The sequence below is a fragment of the Dipodomys merriami genome, unplaced genomic scaffold (assembly GCF_024711535.1).
Source record: "Dipodomys merriami isolate MVZ:Mamm:240054 unplaced genomic scaffold, mDipMer1.0.p SCAF_15, whole genome shotgun sequence".
Lineage (NCBI taxonomy): Eukaryota > Metazoa > Chordata > Mammalia > Rodentia > Heteromyidae > Dipodomys > Dipodomys merriami.
This window is the reverse complement of record NW_027202826.1, coordinates 23,265,549-23,290,314: the sequence shown is the minus strand read 5'-3', so window position 1 is coordinate 23,290,314 and position 24,766 is coordinate 23,265,549. Positions and strand designations below refer to the sequence as shown.

Sequence of the window (24,766 nt, the reverse complement as noted above, 5' to 3'; positions counted from 1 at the left end):
ATCCCCAAACCAAAGACTCCCCACTAGGGCTTTGTGCCAAACTGCCCTGTTCGGGAGCAGTGTCTTTCACTCTACTTATTTAGCGTATCCTTTTATAGTTTATCATTACATTTGCCACCGACTGCCTGTTTCTTGCACGTTTCAATTCTGGGGAGGAGGCACCGCGTGAGCAACCCGTAGCCCCAGGTGTGAGAACTTGGGAATCTTGTCATATTCAATGCACCCCCAACTTACCCGGGTAATACCGCTGATTTGCACGTGGTTGAGTCAGGGCGGGTCGTGGTTACCAACTGCGAGGTTAACTGGGCTACTTTTTAGATGTTACTCTATAACCTGAGTCTCCATCCCCCCACCCCCATTTCCCTTTCACCACCAGAGAGCTCTACCTCGTCTCTCTCCCGCCAGCTAGCTAGGGTAGGGTTGTAAATCGCCAGAGTGGGCCCCCAGCTGGGGAGTGCGTCCTCCAAGGGCAATTTCCTTTACTCCCCCCCCCAATCTGAGTGGTTGACTTGTTTCTATTTAAACTGTTGTTTTCAGTTGCAAAACATTTCAGCTGTCTGGTTCCACACCCCCTCTCCCCTCCGCCTGAGCACTGGCCCTGAGTTTCCTTCGCCCAGGACTAGCCTCTTGAGCCACAACTCCACTTCCTACTTATTTGGGAGGGGGGGTGGCAGGGAGAGGGATAGTTTATTGGAAATGGGAGTCTCATGGACTTTCCTGTCCCCGCTGGCTTTGAACTTTGATCCGCACATCTCAGCCTCCTCAGGATTACAGATAATGTGCCACTGGCACCTTGCTTCAACTGGTTTTTTTTTAAAATCAGCTTTACTTAAATGAACACTAGGAGCAAAACTTACCCAGCCCATTAACTTCAATTCTCATCATGTGAGGCACTCAAGCCTTGGTAGCTTTTGAGGGGTGGTCAGGACAACACATGAGACCTTCCCAGATGGACTACATTTGTGTTATTTTTGTCAGCATTCTTCCTTGGTGGTTCTGAGCAGCTAATAATCCCTCAGAAGTACCTGTAGAGAAGAAAAAGATGTAGCCTGTCCATGGGTGAATGAAATGGATACACTGCGTTAAACCCCAAACCTCTTTCTTTAAGTTAGCTGTGGATACTCTGACTGATATTGTCACAAATTCTAAGATGATTTTCTTTCTTTTGGGGGTGGGGATTCCTGTTGCTAGGTGGCCAGACAAGCACAAACCTCTCAGGAGTCCTACCATGACAAGGCCAGAGAACACCCTGATGATGGTAAGATATGACAGTTTATTTCTCCTCTAACTTTAGCATTGGACATGTGTGTTTCGAGTACGTTGGAATTCAAGAGACCAGGACCAGATTTGATAACAAAATGGAAAGAAAATCCCCCCCCCCCGCAAATATTGCTCACCTCTAAATATATGCATTATATCACTTAAAAGCTGTCTTTGAATGAGAGAGGGGAGTCCTAGAATTTCAGTTGACGAGTGTTTCTAATGAATATTTTTTCCAACAAGAATAGTGTTGAATGGATTTTCTTTCACAAAATTGCTGTTTCTAGTTTTTATTTTTTTTTATTCCAGTGGGAAAGCAGGCTTAACAGACTGAATGAGGCCCAGTGATACAAAATTTAGCTTGTAAAATTGTAAAACTGAGAATTAAAGGTTGCACTGAAAGCTTCAAGTTTTATATATACATTTATGTTTTTTTTTTCTTTAAGAACTTGTGATTTGAAAAGAATCAGTAGGGCTCACTTGTTAACCAGTTTGCATTTCTGTTCTCTTTTAATGATTTAACAATTAGCCTGAATGGAGTGTTTATACATACATGTATGCTAACCATTAGGCTTTCTTCCCAGTAATAAAGTACTTACACAAATTACTGATATAATTCAAACACAAATTTCTTTGGTAGAATGATGTAACTGTAGCACATAAAATTCAGTCTTCTACTATTATTCCTTTACAACTTCGGGTATAATGGATATAACTCAGTAAAATCGAGAACATTTCTAGACCTCTAAAACCAAAGATAGAATTTTTGAGTTTGCCTAAAATGGAAAACATAACTTCCGGTGTATAAATAAATACATGCGTGTGTATGGATAGATGACCTGATATATTTGTGTTACAGTTCAGGTTTGTGTGTGTTTTCTTATGTTCCTGTATTTCTTAGTCCAGTCTGTTAGTATTAGAGTAAATTAAGTTAGGTGGATAACACTTTTTTTTTTTTTTGTAAAAACATAAGTCAGTAGCTGGAGAAAATTGAACCACATGGTGTGTGTGTGTGCGTGTGTGTGTGTGTGTGTGTGTGTGTGTGTGTGTGTGTTTTAACATCTGGAGTGCTCTGAGCCATTTAAGAGAATAAATACAGTCAATCTGAAGTTAGAGGATAAGAGTCCAGTCACAAGTATTTTATAAACAAATCTTTCATGTAAAAATCTGACTTATTCTAAAACAGTAAGTTTACGGAGGGAAAATGCAGTGATATCAAAGGAAGTCAGTTTGCATTCTTGATTGTTCTTTGGATTTTTCTCAGGAAAACATCCAGATGGAGGCCTCTACAACAAGGGACCCTCCTACTCCAGCTATTCTGGCTACATAATGATGCCGAACATGAATAACGACCCGTACATGTCAAACGGATCTCTCTCTCCCCCCATCCCCAGGACAGTGAGTAACATGCTGATGTTGCAAATTAGCTTCTCAAGTGCAAATTAATTTGTGTTTCGGCAGAATGCTTTTTTTTCTCTCTCCCCAAACACATTGTAAGTGCTTTCATTATACATGACTATGAGTAGTCATCACTAAGTAAGAGTTGTTACTAGGAATGCCCATCTTTACATAGTGCTGACTTTGATGTCTGGCTTTTGGGATTTTAGCTTTTGGCTTATTGGCTAAGATTACTAAATAATGGATCAAAAGTTATGAAATCAAATGATGCTAAACCAACAAATCCATGAGTGTGTGTATGTATGTGTATATGTGTATGTACTGTGCTTTGTATAAGTACGACGGGAAAAATGGATTTTTTTCTTTCAGTGAACTAAGGACCATATATAGCTTTCATCTCCCTAATAACTGTCTGGAGTCAGAACTGCTAAATATTTACATGGTTGCTTCGGTTTTTAGAAGTATCTTCTTGTATTAGCTCTTACTTTCAATTAAGATCTTTTATGGGGGCGGGTAGATGAGCTACTTTTACTTCACTGTCAGTTGCTGTGAGAAAGTCTCACTTGAAGCTCTGTATGTATTTAAAATTTTGTGGCTCAGTTAAGTTCTAAAGTTCTAAAAATGCAGTGGCATGAAAACGGCATTCTGCAGATGAATGCTATTGTGAAGAATTTCACATTTGTTATTGGATGTTGTTTCTCTTGGGAAATAGCAACACCATTTATGTAGTGAGAAAACATTTGTTTGGTAACTTGTGCAGGATGTGAACATGAATGTGTTAGTGGAATGCTCCCAGAACAGCATCTCCCACAAGCAGTAGTGATGGATTGTTACTGACCCATGGATGGTTTTACATTTTTCTCCAGTCCACCCAACCTCCAGTGTTCCAATGAAGAACATATACATAAGAGTGTGTGTGTGTGTGTCTGTGTGTGTGTCTGTGTCTCTGTCTGTCTGTGTCTGCCTGCCTGCTTGCCTGCCTGCCTGAATCTTATGGTCTCAGTTACACTGACTCCAGGGTACTGAATCTGTTGTTGAAATGGGACCTGTGATCCTTACACCTGGGGAAAAAAAGAATCAGTCACAAACAGCTGGAGAGGTAGGGTCAGTAATGCCTCATTGAACAGAATCTAGAAGCAAGAAGGTTCTTAACCAAAGTCATTAGTTTATCAACAGAAATGTTTTTGTTTTCTTGATTGTTGCCCTTGTTGAAATGAGGGCTTTGTGAAATACTACTTTGTGTGGGCACCGATTCAGAAAACATGGTAATTACTTTCCCACAAAATTCAGAAGGATATTTGACCTCGCTAGTAGGGAATATGGTTTTTAAAATGTCCATGTAGCAGTTAAAATGGAGGTATTGGGGTTGAATCTTGGACATTTTGTATGGTTGTCATAGGGAAAAACTATCTCAGATTTTGAAAATATTTTTCTCAAATACTTAATGATGGTTGATGGTTTTGTGGTACATATAAATCGTCTGCCTAAAAGCAAATGAATTAATAAACACAAATACAGTTTATTTAGCAACTGCTTCAAATTAAGGTATATGAGTTTCAACACTTGTAGAAGACTTTGCTGAATTATATGCAAATATGTCAGCTATTCCTTTTATAGAAGTGGGCAGGTGTTTTGTCATTGTTTATGAGGGAGAGAGTATGTTTTTCTCATAAGAAATAGTAGAAGATGTCTGTTGAAAAGACTTTTAGGACAAGTACTTTCCAAATGAAATTATAGCCTTGGTTAATAATAGAAAACAGTGTAATACATTTAAGCTTGTGTACACAGCTCATGTTTAGTTGAGGATTCATTGCTTAGATGAGCTACTTTCAATTTTTTAAAAAGTAATACAAAGTTTTGTCATTTATCAATAACCCCTATTAACATTAATCAGTAAGTTCCCTTCTTCAAGCTAACCTGTTTCATGTTCCCAAAGCTCATCATTTTGAAATTCTGCTACAGTGGAGGTATTTGTTAGTGTCTATATTAAAATTTTGAGGTCAGTGAAGCAGTCATTCATGGCTTAGGAAAGATTTGTGGGCAGGATAAATGTCAGTAGTTGCAGCTTGGAGGAAAGGCATGATCAGGAAATGGTTACCTGGCCTTGTTATCTGATGCTTTGCTTTATTTACTCTATTACATTTAGAATGTGTTTATTTATCCTATGCACGGTTTTCTTTGAGATCTCCTGCAGTTTGCACAATTCCAGAAGCTTTTCAGCTCTAACCACAAGGCTATGTCAATTTTTTTTAAAGGTCCAGCCGAAGTGAGTTACAATCTTTATTTTTTAATTCCTCACAGCTGTTTTTAATGTGTCTGAGATCAAAAACACTTTAACCGGAAGACAGCCTGCCTTCTTCACGCCTAACCACACTTCTGCCTCCTGGCTCTCTAATTCTGTGCTTAGCCTAACCCAGCGTGTGTGTTGATAGACTTAGCTGAGGGTGTTCGGAGCCCATGGACCATTTGTGTTTGGGTGTAGGGTGAGAGTATCCTGGTGACTTGAATTTGCATTAGAAACAATTGCCTGTTTACTGCATCTGCTGCCCAAAAGGGTTGTAGAGAGAAACATCTGGGGGAGGGGGAGGGACCTTCTCTGCAAAGTCTTTTGTTGACACACACTTTTGAGAACTACCCCCCCACACACACACACTTACACAATCTTAGTCTAGCAGTTCTCCACGCTTTTTCACATGCACACATATTCTTGCACAGGAGAACCACCTCTAGCTTCTTTCCTTCTGCGGGAAAATGTTAATGGACAAATTCCCTCCTTCTAGAACCTTCTAGAACTAGAAACATTAGCCTTGTGATGTTCTTCTAAGCGAGAAAAATCTTAGGAATGGGTCTCTCCCAGCCCTTGAAATAAGCAGAACATTAATTGATTTAAATAAAAATAAACTGAGGCTCAGAAGTCTCTGACAGCACACTGGATGTCAGTGTGAGTTTTTTTTTTCTCCCTAGTGGGGCCTTGAACTCTGGGCCTATGCCTTGTCCCTGAGCTCTTCAGCTCAAGGCTAGTGTTCTACCGCTTGAGCCACAGCACCACTTTCCACTGTGAGTTCTTAAGCATAGTTAAACCTTGAGGCTTGAGGTGGTCTTCCCCTGCAGATAGTAAGATTCAGAGGCCTGTTAAGTATTTCAGAGTTAGGATCCTGGAGAATTTATTCATAGCTACTTTCAAACCTTCCTTTTCTCTAAATCTTACTTTTGAAAATCCCTGAAGGCCAGTCAGAGTATTAAAAGGAAAAAAAGAAAGTTCTTTCCATCCCAAGCTGGGTCCTAGGTCCTGACTTCCTAGGTGAATGGTGAGCTTGACTGGCTTTAACAGTGAAAGTTCCCATGGTTGATTGCCCTGTGGCTATTTATCTTCCCTGTCAAACTCCCATTTGTCCCAGATGTTTAACACCTTAGGTTTCTCCTCACATGCCTGGGGGCAGAGAAGCAGCAGATGACAATGCAGGAAGCTGCTTAGAGCAGCACCTAGCCAGTTGGTACAGTACTGTGAACTTCCCTTGTTTCTGCTGCTCTGTGATCTTTACAGAGTAAAATTTTGAGGTGAGGAAGGAAGATGTTTCTGTTCTCCAGCTGTCCTTAATGTTTTTATTTTTAAAGTAGGCATTGCTATGATAATGCTGCAGGCATTCATGTTTAATTGTTTAATTAGAAGAACTCAGTTCTGTTGTTTGATTCTTATCTTAAGGGAACCAACCTTTTGTTGAGATTAACTGAGTATGCATAGTCTAACTTCATTGTACCTCCACTCCCCATGTAGATTTGCTTATAAGCAGCTAAAATTCAATTGTGTCATTATTGACATTGGGAATTAAAGAACTTGGCTTACAGTACTGAATCAGTATTTCTATGGAACTAATCACAAATAATATACCAGGGATAGACTGTGTCTTGTTGTATCTTCTTTTTAAAAATTTGTTTAGGTACCTAAACTCCGGTACTTGGTAGTTTTTCACGCGCTCTACCACTGATCTACATTTTCAACCCTGTGTCTTATATTTCAAGTAGGATTTTTTTTTCTCCTTGGTGTTGGTACTTGGACTAGGACTCGGAGCCTTGGTGCTCTTTCTTAGCATGCTTATTCAGGTTAGTGCTCCACAGCTCCACTCTGGCTTTTTGGAAGTTAGTTGGAGCTAAGTCTCATGGAATTTTCCTGTGCCAGCTGGCTTTAAACCACGATCTTCAGATCTCAGCCTCCTAAGCAGCTAGGATTTCAGGCATAAGCCACCAGTGTCCAGTTTCAAGCAAAATGTTAAATAAAAGTAGAAGCTCTTTTTTACTTAATTTCAGGAGCTACCCAATTTGACTTACTGGTAAATTATTTTTAATTTCCTCTTTTCAGCTGTTTGCTTTCTGGTGCTAAGTGTGCATAGAGTTTTCCCCTTTACCTCATGTATAAGATACATTTCCCTGGCACATTTGTTAAGTAGGTGTCGGGAGACTAAAAGTGGGAAGATTTCTCAGAACTTCCAACTCTTGTTTGTCTGCTTCCTTAACTGCACAGCTACAAGAGTTGGAAGAGGATCATAGTAGAACTATTGCCATTCAGCTTTCATTCAGGGATCTTAGATATTTCATGAGCAAGACTTTGCTTATTCAGGTGTCTCATAGAGCTACATTTCTATGTAATCCCAGGAACTAATACTGTATTTTCATGACTGCTTCTTATTCAGACATGGTTTTTGAAATGACCCAGCAGTTTCTTATTCACATATAAAGACATGAGAACAATCCCAAAGATAACTTCACTTAAACAAGACCATTGAGCCACCTGCAAAGAATAGAATAATAATTGCTTTGGAAGTAATCCTCCCTCCGTTTCTTGTATAGGCCTTATCTTTGCTCCCTTCAGCCCCCTTGAACTCATCTAGTCATGGCTGTGGTCAAATACTTCTGATTGATTACAGTAGAGGTAGGGCCTTACACATGCATCCAGCAGGACTTGAACTTGTAGCCTCACAAGTTGAAATCCAGCGAATGAGAATATTTTGTAGCTTTAAAAAAGAAAAAAACTGCTAGAACCCTATTGGGTTTTTGTGTGTGAAAGTTTTCTGAGTAGTTGGATCATTCCATTGTTCTCTTGACTCCTTTTATTGTTCCTCATTGATACGTTGTAGGCACAATTGAAATTATTTTATTTTTCTTTTTGCCTGTCATGGGGGCCTGAACTCTGGGCTTGGGCGCTGTCCCTCAGCTCTTCAGCTCAAGGCTAGTGCTCTACCACTTGGGCCACAGCTCCACTCTGGCATTTTCTGCTTATGTGATGCTGAGAAATGGAACCCAGGACCTCATGCATGTAAGGCAAGCACTCTACCACTGAGCTACCTTCCCAGCCCCTAGAATTGAAATTTTATAAAACTTTCCCCTTTGGTTTTGGAGAAGAACTGGGGATTTAAAGAAAATGCATACCAGTGATACCTTTGGCCAGGAGAAGAGCTTGAATGTTTCATTTCCAGGTTAAAGCAAAGCTCTGAGCACATCATTGATGCCAAGGTCCCAGGAAACAAGATTGTTTTTGAAAGATGGTCATTTAACATTTGTCTTTTCAAAGACATTGCTTAAGTGACTATGTCAAGCTGAGCCAGTCTGTTGGAAGCTACTAAAGAGATCATGGCCCAGCACCAGTGGCTATACCTTTAATCTTAGCTGCTCACTTGAGCTAGGCTTCTACTTAGCCACTTTTTAATGAAAATAAATGTTTTCATCAAAATGTCTGCTTATACAGCTTTGGATTCTTCTTTCTATGCACATGTGTAATTGTATGTAAACACTTGCGGTACATTCATGACAGTGAGAACACGTTTGTAACTAGCTTTTTCCCACCAGTCTATAATGGAAAGCCTCTTCTATTAAAAGTCTCACCCACCAGCACTTCCAATACATGGCTTAACGAGTCCTATTTTCCTTGCCTCGGTGGTACTGTGACAAAATACTTTCTAACTCAGTCTTTGTCTAAATTGTTTCCGTGGAATAAATTGTCAGAGTTTTGGGGGTAAATACTGAAATTTAGCCTTAAAATCATGTATTTAAAAATGAATATTCATTTTGCATCTAGGAATCAAAGTCAGGATCTTTAAACATGCGGGACAAATACTGTCCATTTAAACTATACCTCTAGCCCGAAAGTCAATATTCAAAAATATGGGCTTGTTTACTTACACACTCCATTTTGGTTGATTGGCAGTTTGAGGCTCATAATATTCATGCTCTTTTTAATCAAAGATCAGTGTAGCAGTAGTAAAGAAGTTGGATCCAAGGAGAATGTGGTACTAGCTGTATAAGGCTACACTGCAGAATGGTTTGAATTGTGTCACAAATTTGGACTTCCTTTGACTTCCCTGCATAGTAACACATTCTAAGCCACTGACCTCCTCAACTCCGGGAGAGGGATTGTCTCTTGCAGCAGAAAAAAGAGCACACCCAGCTCAGGAAAATTGGCCCCAAAAGAGAATGAAGGGTATGTCCTTGCTCTGAAATTGCTGCTTTTTTACCAACCTAGGGAACAGGGGAAATGGATAGGGTGGATGTTTCTTTAAATGAGATGATGGCAGTAACGACAATGACTTAACCTCTGCTCTGTATTTTGTGTGTATGTGTGTGTGAGTGTGTGTACTGTACTGGAGCCTGAACTCAGGGCCTGGGCTCTATCCCTTAGCCTTTTGGATCAAGGCTGACACTCCACTGCTTGAGCACAGCCCTACTTCCAGCTTTTTGCTGGTTAACTGGAGATCAGAGTCTCATGGACTTTTCTCCTAAAGTGGCTTTGAACCACGATCCTCAGATCTCAAACTCCTGAGTAGGATTGCAGACATGAGCCATTAGTGCCAGACTGATGCCCAGATTTTGATTTCTACTGCAAGGTATTTCTACTACTCATGTTAAGTAAAATCAGTTCATCTGTCAGCAGCAGCGTGGAAATGGTTCTTAACATTTTGTGAGGATAAAATGAGATATAGTATATGGCATTGAGAATTTCTTTTTCTTTTTCTTTTTCTTTTTTTTTTTATCTGAGACTAGGACTTGGTGGTTTTTTTTTTTTGTTGTTGTTTTTTTGTTTTTTGTCGGTCATGGGGCTTGAACTCTGGGCTTGGGCGCTGTCCCTCAGCTCTTCAGCTCAAGGCGAGCGCTCTACCACTTGAGCTACAGCGCCACTTCCGAACTTGGTGTTTGTTACATGAAGCTTTACTCTTATTGGCAGGTGCCTACCACCTGAGCCATGTCTCTAATCCCCAAGAACTTACTTATCACTATTTTTGATAGTAGTGACTGTCAGGATGCTAGCTGAGAACATGGTGTTCAGAGGTGAATATTAGATGCAGAGTTGGGGGAGATTGAATAAAGATGATATGCTCTTGTCTAATGACAAGGGGCAGTGTTGCATGACATAGTGAATTTAAAAAGAGGAGTAGGTTTGAGGACAGAGACTGTTGTGCTTGGGTTAGGCATTATTCTAAGATTTTGCCTGTATGATGAAAAAGTCAGAAAACTGGCCAAGATGTAGAACCAAACCATTCTGTATTATGGTCATCTGTTTGGTCCATACTTTATCCTACAGACATCAATGGATGGAAGTCTTGGGGCTTGAACTTCTGGCCTGGTACTATGCATGAGCTTTTTGCTCAAAGCTAGAGCTCTTTTACCACTTCAAGCCATAGAGCTACTTCTGGTTTTCTGGTGATTAATTGGAGATAAGAGTCTCATGGATTTTCCTGCCTGGGTTGACTTCGAACCATGATCTTAGCCTCCTGAATAGCTAGGATTACAGGCATGAGCTACCAATGCCCAGCTTTTACATTCATTTTTCCTATTAAATTCTCACTATGACACTGTGAAGTTAGTGATACTAATATTTTCATATTCCCAGTGAAGAACCTGAGAACAGAGAGTTTATTTGGATGTCTGTAGTCCTAAACTTCAGTAAGTGATAAAACTTAAATTCAGAGGCAGGTGTCTGATTCAAGAGATAAGACCCTATTTATAAACTAATACTTTTCCTCAAAAGTAATCCTGTGAGTAATCCTTAGTCAGAAAATTTTGAGGACTAAAAGTGGCTGTCTTATTAAATATTCTAAATAGCCAGCCTGTAGAAAATTGTCTTCTAGCTCGTTCAAAGTATAAATATGAAATTGCTCAATACATTCACCAAAATTCCCAGGAAGTACTTTGTTCCTTGAATGCACCTAATGTATTTTTGATTAATGTCTGATTGTGTAGGAATCTGTGTTGCTCATTTCTAGAGTCCCAGTGTCCCCAAGTTTTTAAAGGGCTAAACAGATTAATTGAAAAGCTATGTCGTGAAAAGTTGTGTGCTTCTTCAGATCTTCTTGGCAAAGGATGCTGTCTCCTTATTCCAGCAGAATTCAAGCATTTACTGGCAAAAATCTGCCAAGCAGTGTTTTTTGCACAATAAGCAATTACAGTGTGGGAAGAGCTTTGCTTTTAGAGGCAGTTAACAGGGATTTTTTGTGTGTGGTATCACGATGGTAGGGTAAGTAAAAGAAATTAGGTTGGGATTAACTGGAATTATGATCATTTCTCTCAAGTTGCAACAGTAAGTTTTCTTTGAAGTGAAAAAAACACAACACACTTGGTTAAGGAGTTATTTATTAGGAACAGTCTTTTCTTTTTTTCAGGGACATTGCTCAGGCACAATCTCTGCAGGGTAGGGATTGTTTAAAGTAATATGTCTTTTCTAAAATGGTAGGGGAAAGGCCTTGAAATAACCACCACCACCAAAGTATTTGTGTTTCTGTCATTCAGATAGCATTCTGATATACATGATTCACCTGGCCTTTCTGGATCTACGTTTTTTTTTTTATTTTTATGAATGAGTTCATAAGGTCATTCTATTGTAATCATTTTTGTTTTCCTTGAAAATATGTTGTATGCTTGTTTTTTTCTTGTGAATAAATGTCCCGTCTTTGGATATAATGATTGAATACCATGCAGTTATATATGAGTATTTAAATGTACTGATTGTATCTTATTATGAATGTTGTGATTTAAAATTTTTTAAACTTATTTTGTGCCAGGCCTGGGGCTTGAGGTCAGGGCTTGGGTGCTGTCTTTGAACTTTTTTGCTTAAAGCCAGTACTCTACTACCTGAGCTACAGCTCCACGTCATGGGTATTTTGGTTGTTAAATTGGAGATTATAGTTTCACAAACTTTGCTGACCTGGCTGGCTTTGAACCTTGTTCCTCAGATCTCAACCTCTTGAGTAGCTAGGATTACAGGTATGAAACTGGTTTCAGACTAAAATTTGCTTTTTTTTTGGGGGGGGGGGTCCGGTCATGGGGCCTGAACTCTGGGCCTGGGCACTGTCCCTCAGCTCTTCAGCTCAAGGCTAGCACTCTACCACTTGAGCCACAGTGCCACTTCCAGCTTTTTTCTTTTTGCTTATGTGGTGCTGAGGAATCGAACCCAGGGCCTCAGGCATGCAAGGCAAGCACTCTATCACTGAGCCACCTTCCCAGCCCCTAACATTTGCTTTAATTAATTCGACAGTGAGATCCAGTTTCTTTTATATGATCTATTTTTGTCTATATCAATTGCCGTTTTGTGTCTTTCTTGAGTTTTGAGATCTGTTTACACATAAAAGACTATTAAGAATTTTAATCAAATACTAGTTTCTGTGTTATGGTTGGTTGGTTGATTGGCTGAGATAAGGTCTAGCTACATAGACCTGGCTATCTTCAAACTCTCGATCTTGCCTTAGCCCTCTGAATGCTACAATTACAGGCATGTGTCACCACACCTCTATCAAGTCCTCCTAAAATAATGATAATTCAAAACTATTTCACACCAAAATTATGTTTTTCTATTGCTTTATTACTGTACCATTGAGATCTGTTAGTTACCATGTAAAGAATTAGCTACTTAATTTAAGAAAATACTTTCCATCTGGCTTATGGTTTACATTTTACTTTTGGAGAGAAAGTGTTAATAAAGTTGTCTGTTTTTGTGCTTGTAAAAGAGTACAATAACCATCATATTTATTCATCTGAAGATACCTTTAGTGGTCTTGAATTAGCCTGATAGTTTAAGGTCAAGCTGGCTTCTGCAAAATGAAGACAGACACCAAAAAATGTATATTTCAGGATTTGTCCCATAAATGTCTACTGTAGTTACATATTTGGCTAGTCAGTGCAGAGTCACTATCTTTTGGACACTCACAGAATAGTAAGGAAGAGACATGTGCAGACACCCATAGCCGACAAATGGGGGCTTCATCAGTCATAGCAAACGCAGGAAGGCCAGAGTAGACAGAGATTAGCCAGGTCACCTCAGAGCGACACATTCTATTTCTACCACTCTGTATCTTATGTGCTGTGTGCTTCTTTACCTGATTTCAGCTCAGTGTTGCCCACTGGTACAGGAGAGAGAATGTTTAGTTTACTTAAAAATGGTTGTGTGGCTAACTCTGGGCTGAGCCAGAAACGTTGCTCGATAAATACATTTTTTAATTGAAAAGATACACCTATTCAGTAACCTAGACTATTTTGAGAAATTAACTCAAATATTTAGAAAGCCTTTTGAAAATGACAACTTCATAAACATGTCTGGAATTTACTGATGACTGGTGTAGTTGGAGGCTGGAGTTAGACCTTTCTTCATATATGTCATTATTTCTTAGCACAATCCCTAGAAACCTTTACCTGAAGGACACTGGTATGTATTTAAACATTTTTTTTCCTTCTAGTGCTGGTCCTGGGGCTTGAACTCAAGCCTGTCCCTGAAGTTCTTTTGCTCAAGGCTAGCACTCTTACCACTTGAATTAGAGCTCCACTTCTGGCTTTTTTGGTAATTTAATTGGAGGTAAGAGTCTCATAGATCTTTCTACTGGGACTGGCTTTGAACCATGATCCTCAGATCTCAGTCTCCTGAGTAGCTCGGATTATAGGTGTGAGCCACTGGTGCCCAACTCTGTGCACTCTTTAACTTCAGTTGAAGTTGTCAAACTTGACTCCACCTGGAATTGGGTAGAGGGACTGTCATGAAGGTAGATAGATTTCCACTTATTTCCCTTGTGTATGCCTGAAAACACACAGTAGCATCTTCAGTGTCTCCTCCCAAATCCAGCTGCTTACTAGGTATACAGTGGGAAAATTATTTTAATCCTTTTGTTTCCATTTCTGACACTTTGAAAACATTTTTGATAGAGAGAGCAAATATTCAGCTTAGATCCACTGAAGGGAATTATTATACTGCTAGGAATGAACTGTCAACAAAGAGATGGAATACAGGCCCAGAAGTATTTGATTCCACATCTTAGTGTTTACTGACTAATGTAAAAGCTAAAACCAAAGGTAATGAAAGATTATATTAACTTGACTCTGTGGGTGATTCTTATATATCTAATTGCAGTTATTAGGGGGCTAAGGTTTTTACAATGAGGTTTTCCCCTCCTATTTAGCTGTATTTCAGTTAGAGAATGTAAGTGTCAGGTCTCCTCATAAGGTGGAAGAGTGTGACATTAGCTGATAAGCAATTCATTGTTCAGACACACCTGGTGATTTTTTTTTCTTGCTATTATTTTAGTCGTTCCTAAATGAATTCAGTAATATCTGTGATATGTGAAATTTGAAAATATGTGGCTGCCCAAGGAAAACATTTTAAAGGCTTTTAAAATTATTTAAATTACCTGTTGTTAATCTCCTAGTGGGGAAAGGTGCTGACTTAGAATTAGATAAGATAGTGACTAGCCCTATGTCCTTGACTCACTCTCCTGGGTAGGATAATCATAACAAATGGTCCCTGTATTGACTAAGGGAGCAACAGTCCAGGGCAGATGCTTCCTCTTGTAAAAGGCTCTGAGTTTCCTTCCTTCCTTCCTTCCTTCCTTCCTTCCTTCCTTCCTTCCTTCCTTCCTTCCTTCCTTCCTCCCTCCCTCCCTCCCTCCCTCCCTCCCTCCCTCCCTCCCTGTCATCCTGGGGCTTAAACTCAGGACCTGGGCTCTGTCCCTGAGCCACTATATGCTTAAAACTAGCGCTCTACCACTTGAACCACAGCACCACTTCCGGCTTTTTCTGTTGATGTGGCACTGAGGAATTGAACCCAGGGTTTCATGCATGCTAGGCAAGCACTCTACCACTAAGCCACATTCCCAGCCCAAGGCCCTGAGTTTCTTGTCGCCAGACTTTTTGACATGGCTTTGAGGAGAAAACACATCCAACTTCTCTCTCAAATTGTTTGATGAGGATGGAAAGCATCAGATCTCACCTCACTGCTTTGGCAAATGAAGTTTCCTCTGAGAGCTGAAGCAAGGTCTGCTGGCAGGAGGAAGGAGGGGAGGGAGGAAGACAGGCCGGAGTACTGCTGTAGTTTGGCTCAGGAAAGTCCTGTTCTGGGTTGGGTACCTCCCCCTGATCCCTCCTTCCCCCCCCCTCCCAGGTGACACTTGCCTCACCAAGCATGGTCTAGGCCTCTGACTTCCATCCACTGGCTTTGAATTGCCTTCTGCAAGTCTCCTTTCCCTTGTGGTATCTCAGGCCTGGAATTCCTCCTCCTAGGGTGCATTGTTCCTCCTGAGTTCTCTTAAGAGTCCCAAGGCTGCTGCTCCAAGATCTGGACTGAGCGGCCCAATAGTTTTACTCATGGAGAATATACCTAAGAGAGTGTTCTCTTTATTTTTATTTTTTTTCTTGTTTATTTGATTTGGGGCAGGGTGGGGGATGCCAAGGGGGGAGGCTGACTTTATTCACTTAGCGCTATTATTTCAGTGGTTACCTAGCTTTGTCAGTACTAGGACTTGAATTCAGTTCTTGGGCACTGCCCTTTTTAACTTCTTCACTCAAGGTTGGTGCTCTACTACTTGATCCACAGCTCTACTTCCAGCTTTTTGGTGGTTACTTAGAGATAAGAGACTCATGGTCTTTTTCTGTCTGGCTTGACTTCAATTCACTATTCTCAGATGTCAGCCTCATAAGTACCTAGGATTACAGGTGCTTGGCTGTATATATAAATACATATATATATATATAATACATATATATTATTTTTAGAGAGATATAATTCACATGACAGTAGTTTTTTTTTAGTATATTCAGAGTTGTGTGATCAACACAATCGGTTTTAGAACATTTTCATCATTCAGAAGGTAACCCCACCCCTTTAGTGACTGTTCCTTAATCTCCTATTCACTCAGTGTCCAATGTAAGCCTAAGGCAACCGCCAGCCACATTCTCTGTCATTAGATGACCCTGCATGAAAAGCCGAATTCTCTACCCACATAGGGTGCGCTTTGTGACTATCTGTCTTCACTTAGAGCAGTATAGCCAGGGTTCATTAATGTTGTGTTTTGAATCAGAACTTTGTATTGCTTTTCTATTCTGGCTTTCCATGGAGACATCTTGCTTTCTGAAAGAGTGGTCTTTGCTCTGATGCAGACAAGGACATGAGCATGGTGAGGAAGGTGGTTAATTGAATTTCTTAGGGAAGAATGAAAAGCCAGAGTCAGTTGATACTTGCCTAACCCCGGGGTGAGAATTTTCTTGACTGCAGAACCTTATTAGTTAAAACATGTGGCCATTGTAGAAGTATTTATGAATTATTTACCTGTACTGCATAATTAGCTAATAATTCAGCTCACACATTACACCTTCAGCTATTGCTAATCATTGATGGAAACTGAAAATTGCTGCTTCATATAACATTGATGATTTCTAATTGTTTTGGTCATCCCATTACTGTAGCTTTAATGTATGCTTCTTTTTGATTTATTTATTTTAAAGTCAGTCATGGGGCTTGAACTCAGGGCCTGCATGCTGCCCCTGTGCTTTTTGCTGAAGGCTTATACCACAGTTTTCTGCTGAAAGCTTGTACCATTTTGAGCTATAGCTCAAAACCACAGAAGGTTTTCTGTGGTTAATTGGGGATAAGAGTCTCATGGACTTTCCTGCTCGGGCTGGCTTTGAACCTTTATCCTCAGGTCTCTCAGCCTCCTGAGTAGCTAGGATTATAGGTGTGAGCCTCTAGTACCTCACTGCTTTTCTTTTTTCTTTTCTTTTGTTTTTATTGTTGTAGTAGTACTGGAGGGTTGAGCTCAGAATCTTCTGCTTGCTAGGTTGGCACTCCATCACTTTAGCCACATCTTCAGCCTTGTTTATTTTTTTATTTTTATTTAGTTGGGCTCTAAAATATTTCTGCCCACCTTAGTCTCGAAATGTGATCCTTCTCTCAGCCTCCTGAATAGCTAGAATTACAGGTGTGATTCAGTGGTGCCTGACTATCTCCCCCCCCCCCCCCACTCATAGGGTTTGAACTCAGGGCCTGGACACTGTCCCTGAGCTTTTATGCTCAAGGCTAGTGCTCTACCACTTTGAGCTAAAGCACCACTTCAGTTTTCTGGCTGTTAATTGGAGATAAGAGTCTCATGGACTTCCCTTACTGGGCTGGCTTTGAACCGTGATCCTCAGGTCTCACCCTCCTTGAGTAGCAAGGATTATAGGTGTGAGCCACCAGTACCCAGCTTTTTTTTTTTTTTCCTTCGTCATTGTCATCTTCTCTTTCTTATTTCTTTTTCTTTTTCTTCTTGGCTTTGCCATTTTCTTGATGTCTGCTGGTCCTTGCATTCTGAATGAATGTAAACTTCCTGACACAAAGAGCAAATGATGCTCCAGGGACAGTCTCTATATTTGCATGTTTTTGTAAAATTTAGTGGGTTTTTTTTTCAGACAAAAATAATAAAATTGTGGGATTTTGTTCTTGAATCTTTGGGTTGTACATTCTAACCTTTTACTATGAATTGATAGTTAGAAAACCATATTTCTTTTTGTTGTTGGTGGTACTGGTCACGGTGCTTGAATTTAGGGCCCTGAGCTCTTTATACTGAAAGCTAGCACTCATCACTTTGAGCAACACTGTCTCTTCTGGGTTTTGAGTGGTTAATTGGAGATAAGAGTCTTAGGGGGACTTTTCTGCCTGGGCTAGCTTCGGACTGCAATCCTAGATCTCAGCTTCTTTAGTAACTAGGATTACAGGCAAGAGCTACCAGCACCAGGCTCCATATTCCTATGTGTTTCCATTCAGTACTTATGACAGTCTATCTGGTGGTTTTTTATTTTATTTTTAAAATTGAGACCAGATTATATAGCATTGATGAAACTTCCTCTTTGGGGGCAGGTTGGGGCCGTGGTTTGGTGGTTGGCTGGGCTGCTGTAGTGGTTACTTGCAGATTGCTTAGAATCACCTGGGATTCTCCCTCACTGGGCTGGGGGATGAGGCTGAGTTTCACCCTGAGCTCAGTGTAGCCCACTGAGTTCCACCACTCAAGGTTGGGCTTCTGGCTGACCTTGTGGTATCTGCGCTCACCATTCTAGTGGCCCTGCCCTTCAGCAGCTGCATGGGAATTCTGCCTTTCTTCCTCCCTGAATTAGATGACTGCTGTAGGGTGCTTGCTATTTTCCAGGAGCAAAACAAAAATGTACTGTGTGTGCAGGTGATTAGGCAGCTTGAGAGGAAGGCCCTGTGCTAAGGCTGCTCTCCATCTTTGACAAGCATGTTGAAAATTGGGCACTCTCCAGTTTTTGACATTATCTGTGGGTCTTGATGGCAGATCCCAGTCCCCAGGGGGACCTACCTGCCAAGAAGCTGGCTGTGTGCCCTGGGAGCAGACAGGAGGGAGGGTGTTGAAAATCCTCTCTCCGTATAAGGGACAGTCTCTTTCACAGCGCTGTGTGACCAGCTTTGTTCCTCACCGGAGAAATAACCAAAGGAAGTGGGCTTAAATTGTTGTTAAGAATTTCGGTTAGAAGAATTGCTTCAGAAGGGGGAGGATTAATAAATGTTGGAATGGTTAGCCAAGGAAAGCATGGAATCGGCTTCTTGGAAGGGTTGAAGAGTTAAGTGTTGATTTGACTGAAGCAGTTAAAATGTTTTACCTGAAGGCCCCCCCCCCACCCTTGGGCTGTATCTATGGCTCCTGTTCCAAACCCAGCCTGCCTTTCCTCCAACTCCTCCCCTCTGAAATGCTTACTTTCTTTGTAGTAAGCAACACACAAACCCTCCAGGTCCTTCAAGAGATTATATTCCTTCCTGAAGGGAAAAAATAAATAAGCCAGCCCTATAGCTTATGCTACATAACAAGTCTCCTATGGGTTGTCACAGTGTTGTTAAGTAACAGCAATGATAGTTTTTGCAGAGGGGCAGTTCGGAGAGCATGTGGAGCCCAAAGCCACTGTAGCTACTTAGATGCTGTTTGCTTTGAGTTTGTCTCTGCTTCACTCTCTCGGGTTGGTGGCTGAACAAATGGTGTAGTCTTCTCTCACATGCTATTGAGGTGTCTGACATTCTCAATTCCAGCTACTCTAAGGAGAGCCTTGAAGTTGGGCTCACCGGAGAGAGTTTAGGAAAGGTTGTTTATGAGGCTTGTTTATGAGCACGGGGCAGCTTCCCATCAGCTGGCTGTATATATCGTCTCTTCTTCAGGTTTGATTGAGAAGCCTGGATGCTTCCAGTGACTATGTTGCTTGTTAACTTTGCTGGAGAAGGTTAATGATAGAATCATGAAAGAAATGCCATTTGTCCGAAAATGTGCAATGAGATTGGGGCCCTGGGATATGGAAAATATGATAAGCTTATTAGGAATGCAAGCTAGAGAAAAAAATATTTTAATAACACTGAGATTTGTTTCTGGCATTTTGCGGAGATGGTAAAATGCAGAAGCAATGGCCTTTTTCCAACAGAAAAAGATCTAGACTTGGAATATTTGGATTCATATTTATGTTGGTGGGTTTTGCTTTGGCAGTTCTGAGTGTATAGTGCTTGTACCTCTCCTTCAAAACACAGCAAACAAAATACAAGTGCTCCATCAAAACCAACATTGAAATTGTAACCCAGTAAATTGATGGAGATGTGCAGGCAGTTCAAAGGGTTTTCCAGTTGAACACAAGCAAATTTTTTCAAAGAAAATTTACTGTTTGGTACCTGGTAGCCAGGTCTGTTGGTTCCAGATCTCATCAAACAAAGGCAGCTTTTGTTCACCAGTTACTTGGCGTTTCAGAACTAAGAGGTTTTGTACAGAATGAAAGGAGGCAGTTATTTCGGCCATTTCTTCAATGTCACTGAGTTTTAGAACTTTGCAGACTTAGGAAGCAAAACACGAATGGTTCATTGCCTACTATCTCCACAAACAGTATTCAAAGGGGACTTTGTTAAATGAGATTCTTCTAATTCTGTAAATTCTGTTGAGATTTTTTTTTTCCTTTCCCACTCTTCATCCTAAAGTCTTGCCATTTTATTACAGTTGGGATTTCCATTTTGCAGTAGCTATTTTCAGAAGCCTCAATTTAAGTATTAGAAATGGAATAGCAGAAGATATCAAAAACATTACATATAACACTAGAGATAATATGGGATCATTTGTGGTTGACCTGCTTGTTTGCTATGCTGATTTAAGATGTAGTAGTCAGAAAATGCAGTCATAATGTTCAATGTACACATGTGAAAATGGAACTAGGAAAATTGAGGGGATGGGTGGGGTTAGGAGAGATGAGGGGGAATGATGAAAGAGGTGACATTGATCAAGATGCATTGCATTCATCAACTGATACGTTGAATTGTAACCTCTTTGTACTACTTAAGAGATAACAAAAGAACGAAAAAATGTAATAATGGATTATTTACATAATCTACTAAATGAGAGTTCCAGAATACCTTATTCTTTTTTTTTTTTTTTAACAGAAATAGTTCCACTCCTATTTTCTGTTCTAAGGCAGAATAGGATATTCATGCTGATGTATTCTTGGTTATTATGGCCTTAAGAGTCTCCCTGCCTTGTTCGGTAGCCTCAGCTTTAGATTCAGCTGTCCAGGTGTGACCTTGGCATTATGGTGTCTCGGCTTCTGGAGGGAGAATTGAAAAGCTCCTTTGACTTCTTTGCTCTTCTTGAAGGAATCGTGCATTTGCAATCACCCACATTTAAAAAAAAAACAACCCTGCGATTTATTAAAATTGCAAATTTCAGCTGGGCTCAGTTGGTTGCCAAGGGAAACAGGTGAGGGGGAGGGGCGGGCCCTGAGCAGCTGGCCTGCACACCTTAGCATCAGGTACCTGCCTTATCTTCAACCCAAAGTATTCCTGAAGGATTTCTTGCTTGCTTGTAATCACTTTACCCCATTGGGTTTTTTTGTTTTGTTTTGTTTTTTCATTTAGCCATCAGTTCGTTTTGTGTGGTCCAAGTTATAAAATGCCCCTGCTGGTTTTTTTCCATATGAAAAACATGTTTTTCATTTGTGGAAACTTATATAATTTTTTCTCTCCCCCCCCCACCCCCCGGGCTTTCTTTTGTTGCTGCTTTAAATTAAAAGCAAATGTATTTCCCTCCCCTTCTTTCTTGCTTCCACCCCCCCCCAATCTTTGCATGTTCCAATTACAGAGTTGTGAAAATAAGTCATCTTTCGGCTTTTGTTACTTTAAAACAGCTATCGGTGATGTCAGAGTCAATACTAAAAGCATTAAGAATGCCGGCAGAATGTAATGCAGCTGCGATCCAACATGATGCTGAAATGGGGCTGAGAGCATAAAGGCTTTCCATATTCCCAGGGCGCACAACTGCTTGCGGCCTTGGCTTTGATCTCTTCAAAGGCTGCTGCCTCCTCCTAGATGGAGAGACTTGGCTGCCACTCGCTCGCATTGAAAAAAGGCAGAGGTCTCTATTCAGGCAGAAATCAATCACTGTGCAGAAACAATTATGTGTAATTCAACCATCATGAAAACAGGACGAGATTACGGGTTTGTTACCTGAGTGGCTGTGTGGAGACAGGGAGCAGAGAACACTGGAGTCCTGCTGACATGCCCCATCTCAATGACAATTATAGACATATGAATGATGTGGCGGGCGGGAGGAGGCTCGATGACAAATACTGGTCACGCTGTCCAGCAGAGCAGAAAATGAGGTTACAATTGGGAGATAATGTTTGCATATGTAACCATATTTCAGCAAGCTGAACAACTTCAGGGACTAGACCTCAAAAAAAAAAAATAACCCTCCCGTGGTTATTGATATGCTTATAGATGTATGGGAGGGTGTGACTTTGATATTGGCCCAATTAAAGACAAAAATAATTCTTGAGGATTACACTGGAAGAGAGGAAAAATTGGGTGATTAATATAATGTGATTTGGAGTCTATCCTTCTAATACAGGACTCTGAAAAACCAACTAAGTTTCTCTATTTATAGGTGGACCTGTCTGCTTTTAAATATCTTCTGATTCAATAGTAACTTTGGTTTTCTTGTGATGTTGAATCTGTCTCACAAATAACATTCTGCTTTTTCATCTTGTTGTAAGCCCTTTTAGGGGAAATAATTTTCGTTAGTTGGTTCCCAATCCCTTGTTTGCCAGGGTTATTTTTCTAAAGCAACCTTCAGAAATGCATGGAAGTTTCCTTTCATTGTGAATAAAAGCAGTGCCTTTTTTTCTTCTTCTTCTAGCGAGGAAAGAACTTTTTGCTTTAAGAAGTGTATTTAATCGCACAGCCCTGGCACGCAAAGCTGTCAAGGCATTTATTTTTATTTTAACTTGCTCTTCACACCTCACAAAGACATAGGAGTCACCTTGCACTTTGCTAGCTAGGCGTGTGTGTTTGTGTGTGTGTGTGTGTGTGTGTGTGTGTGTGTGTGTGTGTGTGTTGGGTTGGGGGGGGGGAACCAAGGAGGCACAAAATAAGATGAAAACCTAGATGGCTGATTATAAGACCCTGGGTTTACCTTTTATGCTGCTCCAGCTTAGACATCAGAGGCGTGGGAGCTGCTTTGAGTTACAGATCTTCAAACAATAAGTCAAAACAACAAAAAAAAAAATCAATCCCCTGCGGTCCCTGGGTGCAGTTATCGAAAGATAAAAGAGAAGAGAAAGTTATGTTAAAGCCGATAGAGGAAAGGAGCCGAGATGTCAAGGAAACTCAGAGGACAAGTGCAGAGTTGAAGTGGGCCTCGTGTGAGTCAACATCAATGAATTTTTATCTTATCAGAAAGTTTTTAGGGTTGCCAGTTCTTTTTTTCAGAGTGGATCCAGGCTGCTTCAGAGTTGCCTGCAGTGTTGGCTTCAAGAAAGTTGCTTTCTCCCTTCCTTCTGAAATCTAACCACCTACGAATTAGATTGCATTTCATGCCAGGTTTAAAAACTTGCCATAGACTTCCAACAGCAAATTAGAGGTTTTGATAATCCCTTGCTATTTTGAATATAAATGGAGAGGAATGGGTATGTGTGTGTTGTGTGTATGTTTATATGATTTATGGGAAGCTGAGATTTACATGAAAAGTAAGGCCAATCTCTCTAGTTTGTGTTCTTTCTTCAAGCCAAATTGTCTAAGGCGAGTTGGAAAGCCCTGTGCATTCTTTTTGAGGTAAGAAATCTGTGTTTCTTGTGGGTAATGGCGGATATTTTGGGGGAGATTTAACTATCTGAAGCCAGTGTTTTGATATATGAACCAGTATAAATTTTTTATGGGCCCAAGTTTTAGTTTTTTTTTTTTTTAAGGCTTACATTTTTTAGATATATTCTTATGGCCTGGTAACTGTTCCTTGTAAATGTTTCTGAGATGCACCTGCCGTGAGCATCCCTGAGACTTTGCCACAAAATAGCAGAACAGGTTTCCTTCTGTTCCTTTCCTTTGATTCTTTATTTTCTTCACTAGCAGAGTGAGGCTTTGCCAGCAGGCCAGGTAGGAGCCCAGGCCCCTCTGTCTCTAAAACCAGTCTGGGCCTTGCTCTGTCACTTGCCAGATGTGGTCACACTTTGCAGCTGTTCAGGATTTGGGTTCCCAGGTTTGATGGGATGATGGGAGGACAGCCACTTGGCATCCTGGAACCAGACAGCTTGCTATTTAAAGAACAGGGTTCTATATATAAACTATAGTTGATCATTGGAGTGAAACCATCACAACTTTCATTTGCATAGTGCTGATGAGTCACTGTTTTGAAAATTCAGTAAACTCAAATGGAAAACAACCACACACTGTGAGGTGTAACTTTTTATTTCCCAGTGTAGAGTTAATGAGTAGAAAGATGGCAGGGCCATTTCCACACATCTGAAGCATTTATTATTTTTTTAGTGGAACGATTAATGAATGTACTATAAATATTGAAGCTTAGCTAGCTATACATGCTGCAGGCCCTGGGAGAAGAAATGGAGTGAAGGCTTTCTAGTCTCTTCCACTTAAGCTGCCAGAGGGTCTCTGCCTGTATTTTTAGGTCTTTGTCCTCTGAGTCTCCTTCAGGCTGAGTTCAGCTAGTGTTTCCACTCCAGTCTTTCTCCCTATTTCCTATCCTTAATCCCTTCTTGTTATCCTTCCAGGCTCCTTACAGGATGTTTTTGTAAAGTCTTCATGTTGACACATGAGGAAGGAAGTGTAAGGCAAGGTGCTGCTCGCTGCACATAGTCCTGTGTAGGGCTAGCTCTTCTGTCCTTGGTGGACTCCTAAGTCCCAAATTCTTTCCCTCTTATGTAAAGGGGAGGAGGGACGGCTTCCACTGTCTCCAGCAACACCCTCCCCGTCCCTAAAATTAATCAGAAAAAGAGTCTTCAAGAAACAACACCTAATACCTAGTTCCAACCAAATCTCTGTCCCTAAGCCCGTTTGTGTGTGTGTATGTGTGTGTGCACATCACATGTGTATTCTAACTATTGTCATACATGCTGACCCATGTGTCTGTGAACTTAGCTGTATGTAGGCCTATTTTTAACTTTATACATAGACTGCAATGTTTAAAGCTCAAAGTTAAAGGCTAGAGCCAGTGGCTCACACCTATTATCCTTAGCTATTCAAGAGACTAAGATCTGAGAATCCTAGTTCAAAGCCAGCCCATGTAGACAAATCTAAGAGACTCTTATCTTCAAGTTATTCTACTACCAAAAAGCTGGAAGTGGAGGTGTGACTCAAGTGGTAGAGTGCTAGCCTTGAGCAAAAAAAGGCTGAGGGACAGTGCCCAGACACTGAGTTGAAGCCATGTACTGAAACAAAAATAAAAATAAAGAGTTCACGAGTTGGATGGCATATACTGAAATCACAGCTCTCCCATTTTAATGCCTGAGGGATCTTGTATTTATCCGACTAGTTATTTATCCAACTAGTCCTCAGTTTTCTTATCTGTGT

General features: G+C 40.6%; 1 protein-coding gene across 8 annotated transcripts in view; it reads left to right on the top strand.

Moving 5' to 3' along the window:
* The window catches only part of Lef1 (lymphoid enhancer binding factor 1), a 109,844-nt gene that overhangs the window by 1,776 nt on the left and 83,302 nt on the right, over positions 1-24,766 (top strand). For all 8 annotated transcript variants that reach the window (XM_070022420.1, XM_070022418.1, XM_070022423.1 and 5 more), the window contains exons 2-3: positions 1,192-1,258; positions 2,525-2,658. In XM_070022420.1, coding sequence (XP_069878521.1) covers positions 1,192-1,258; positions 2,525-2,658 — 201 coding nt within the window. The remainder of the gene's footprint in view (positions 1-1,191; positions 1,259-2,524; positions 2,659-24,766) is intronic.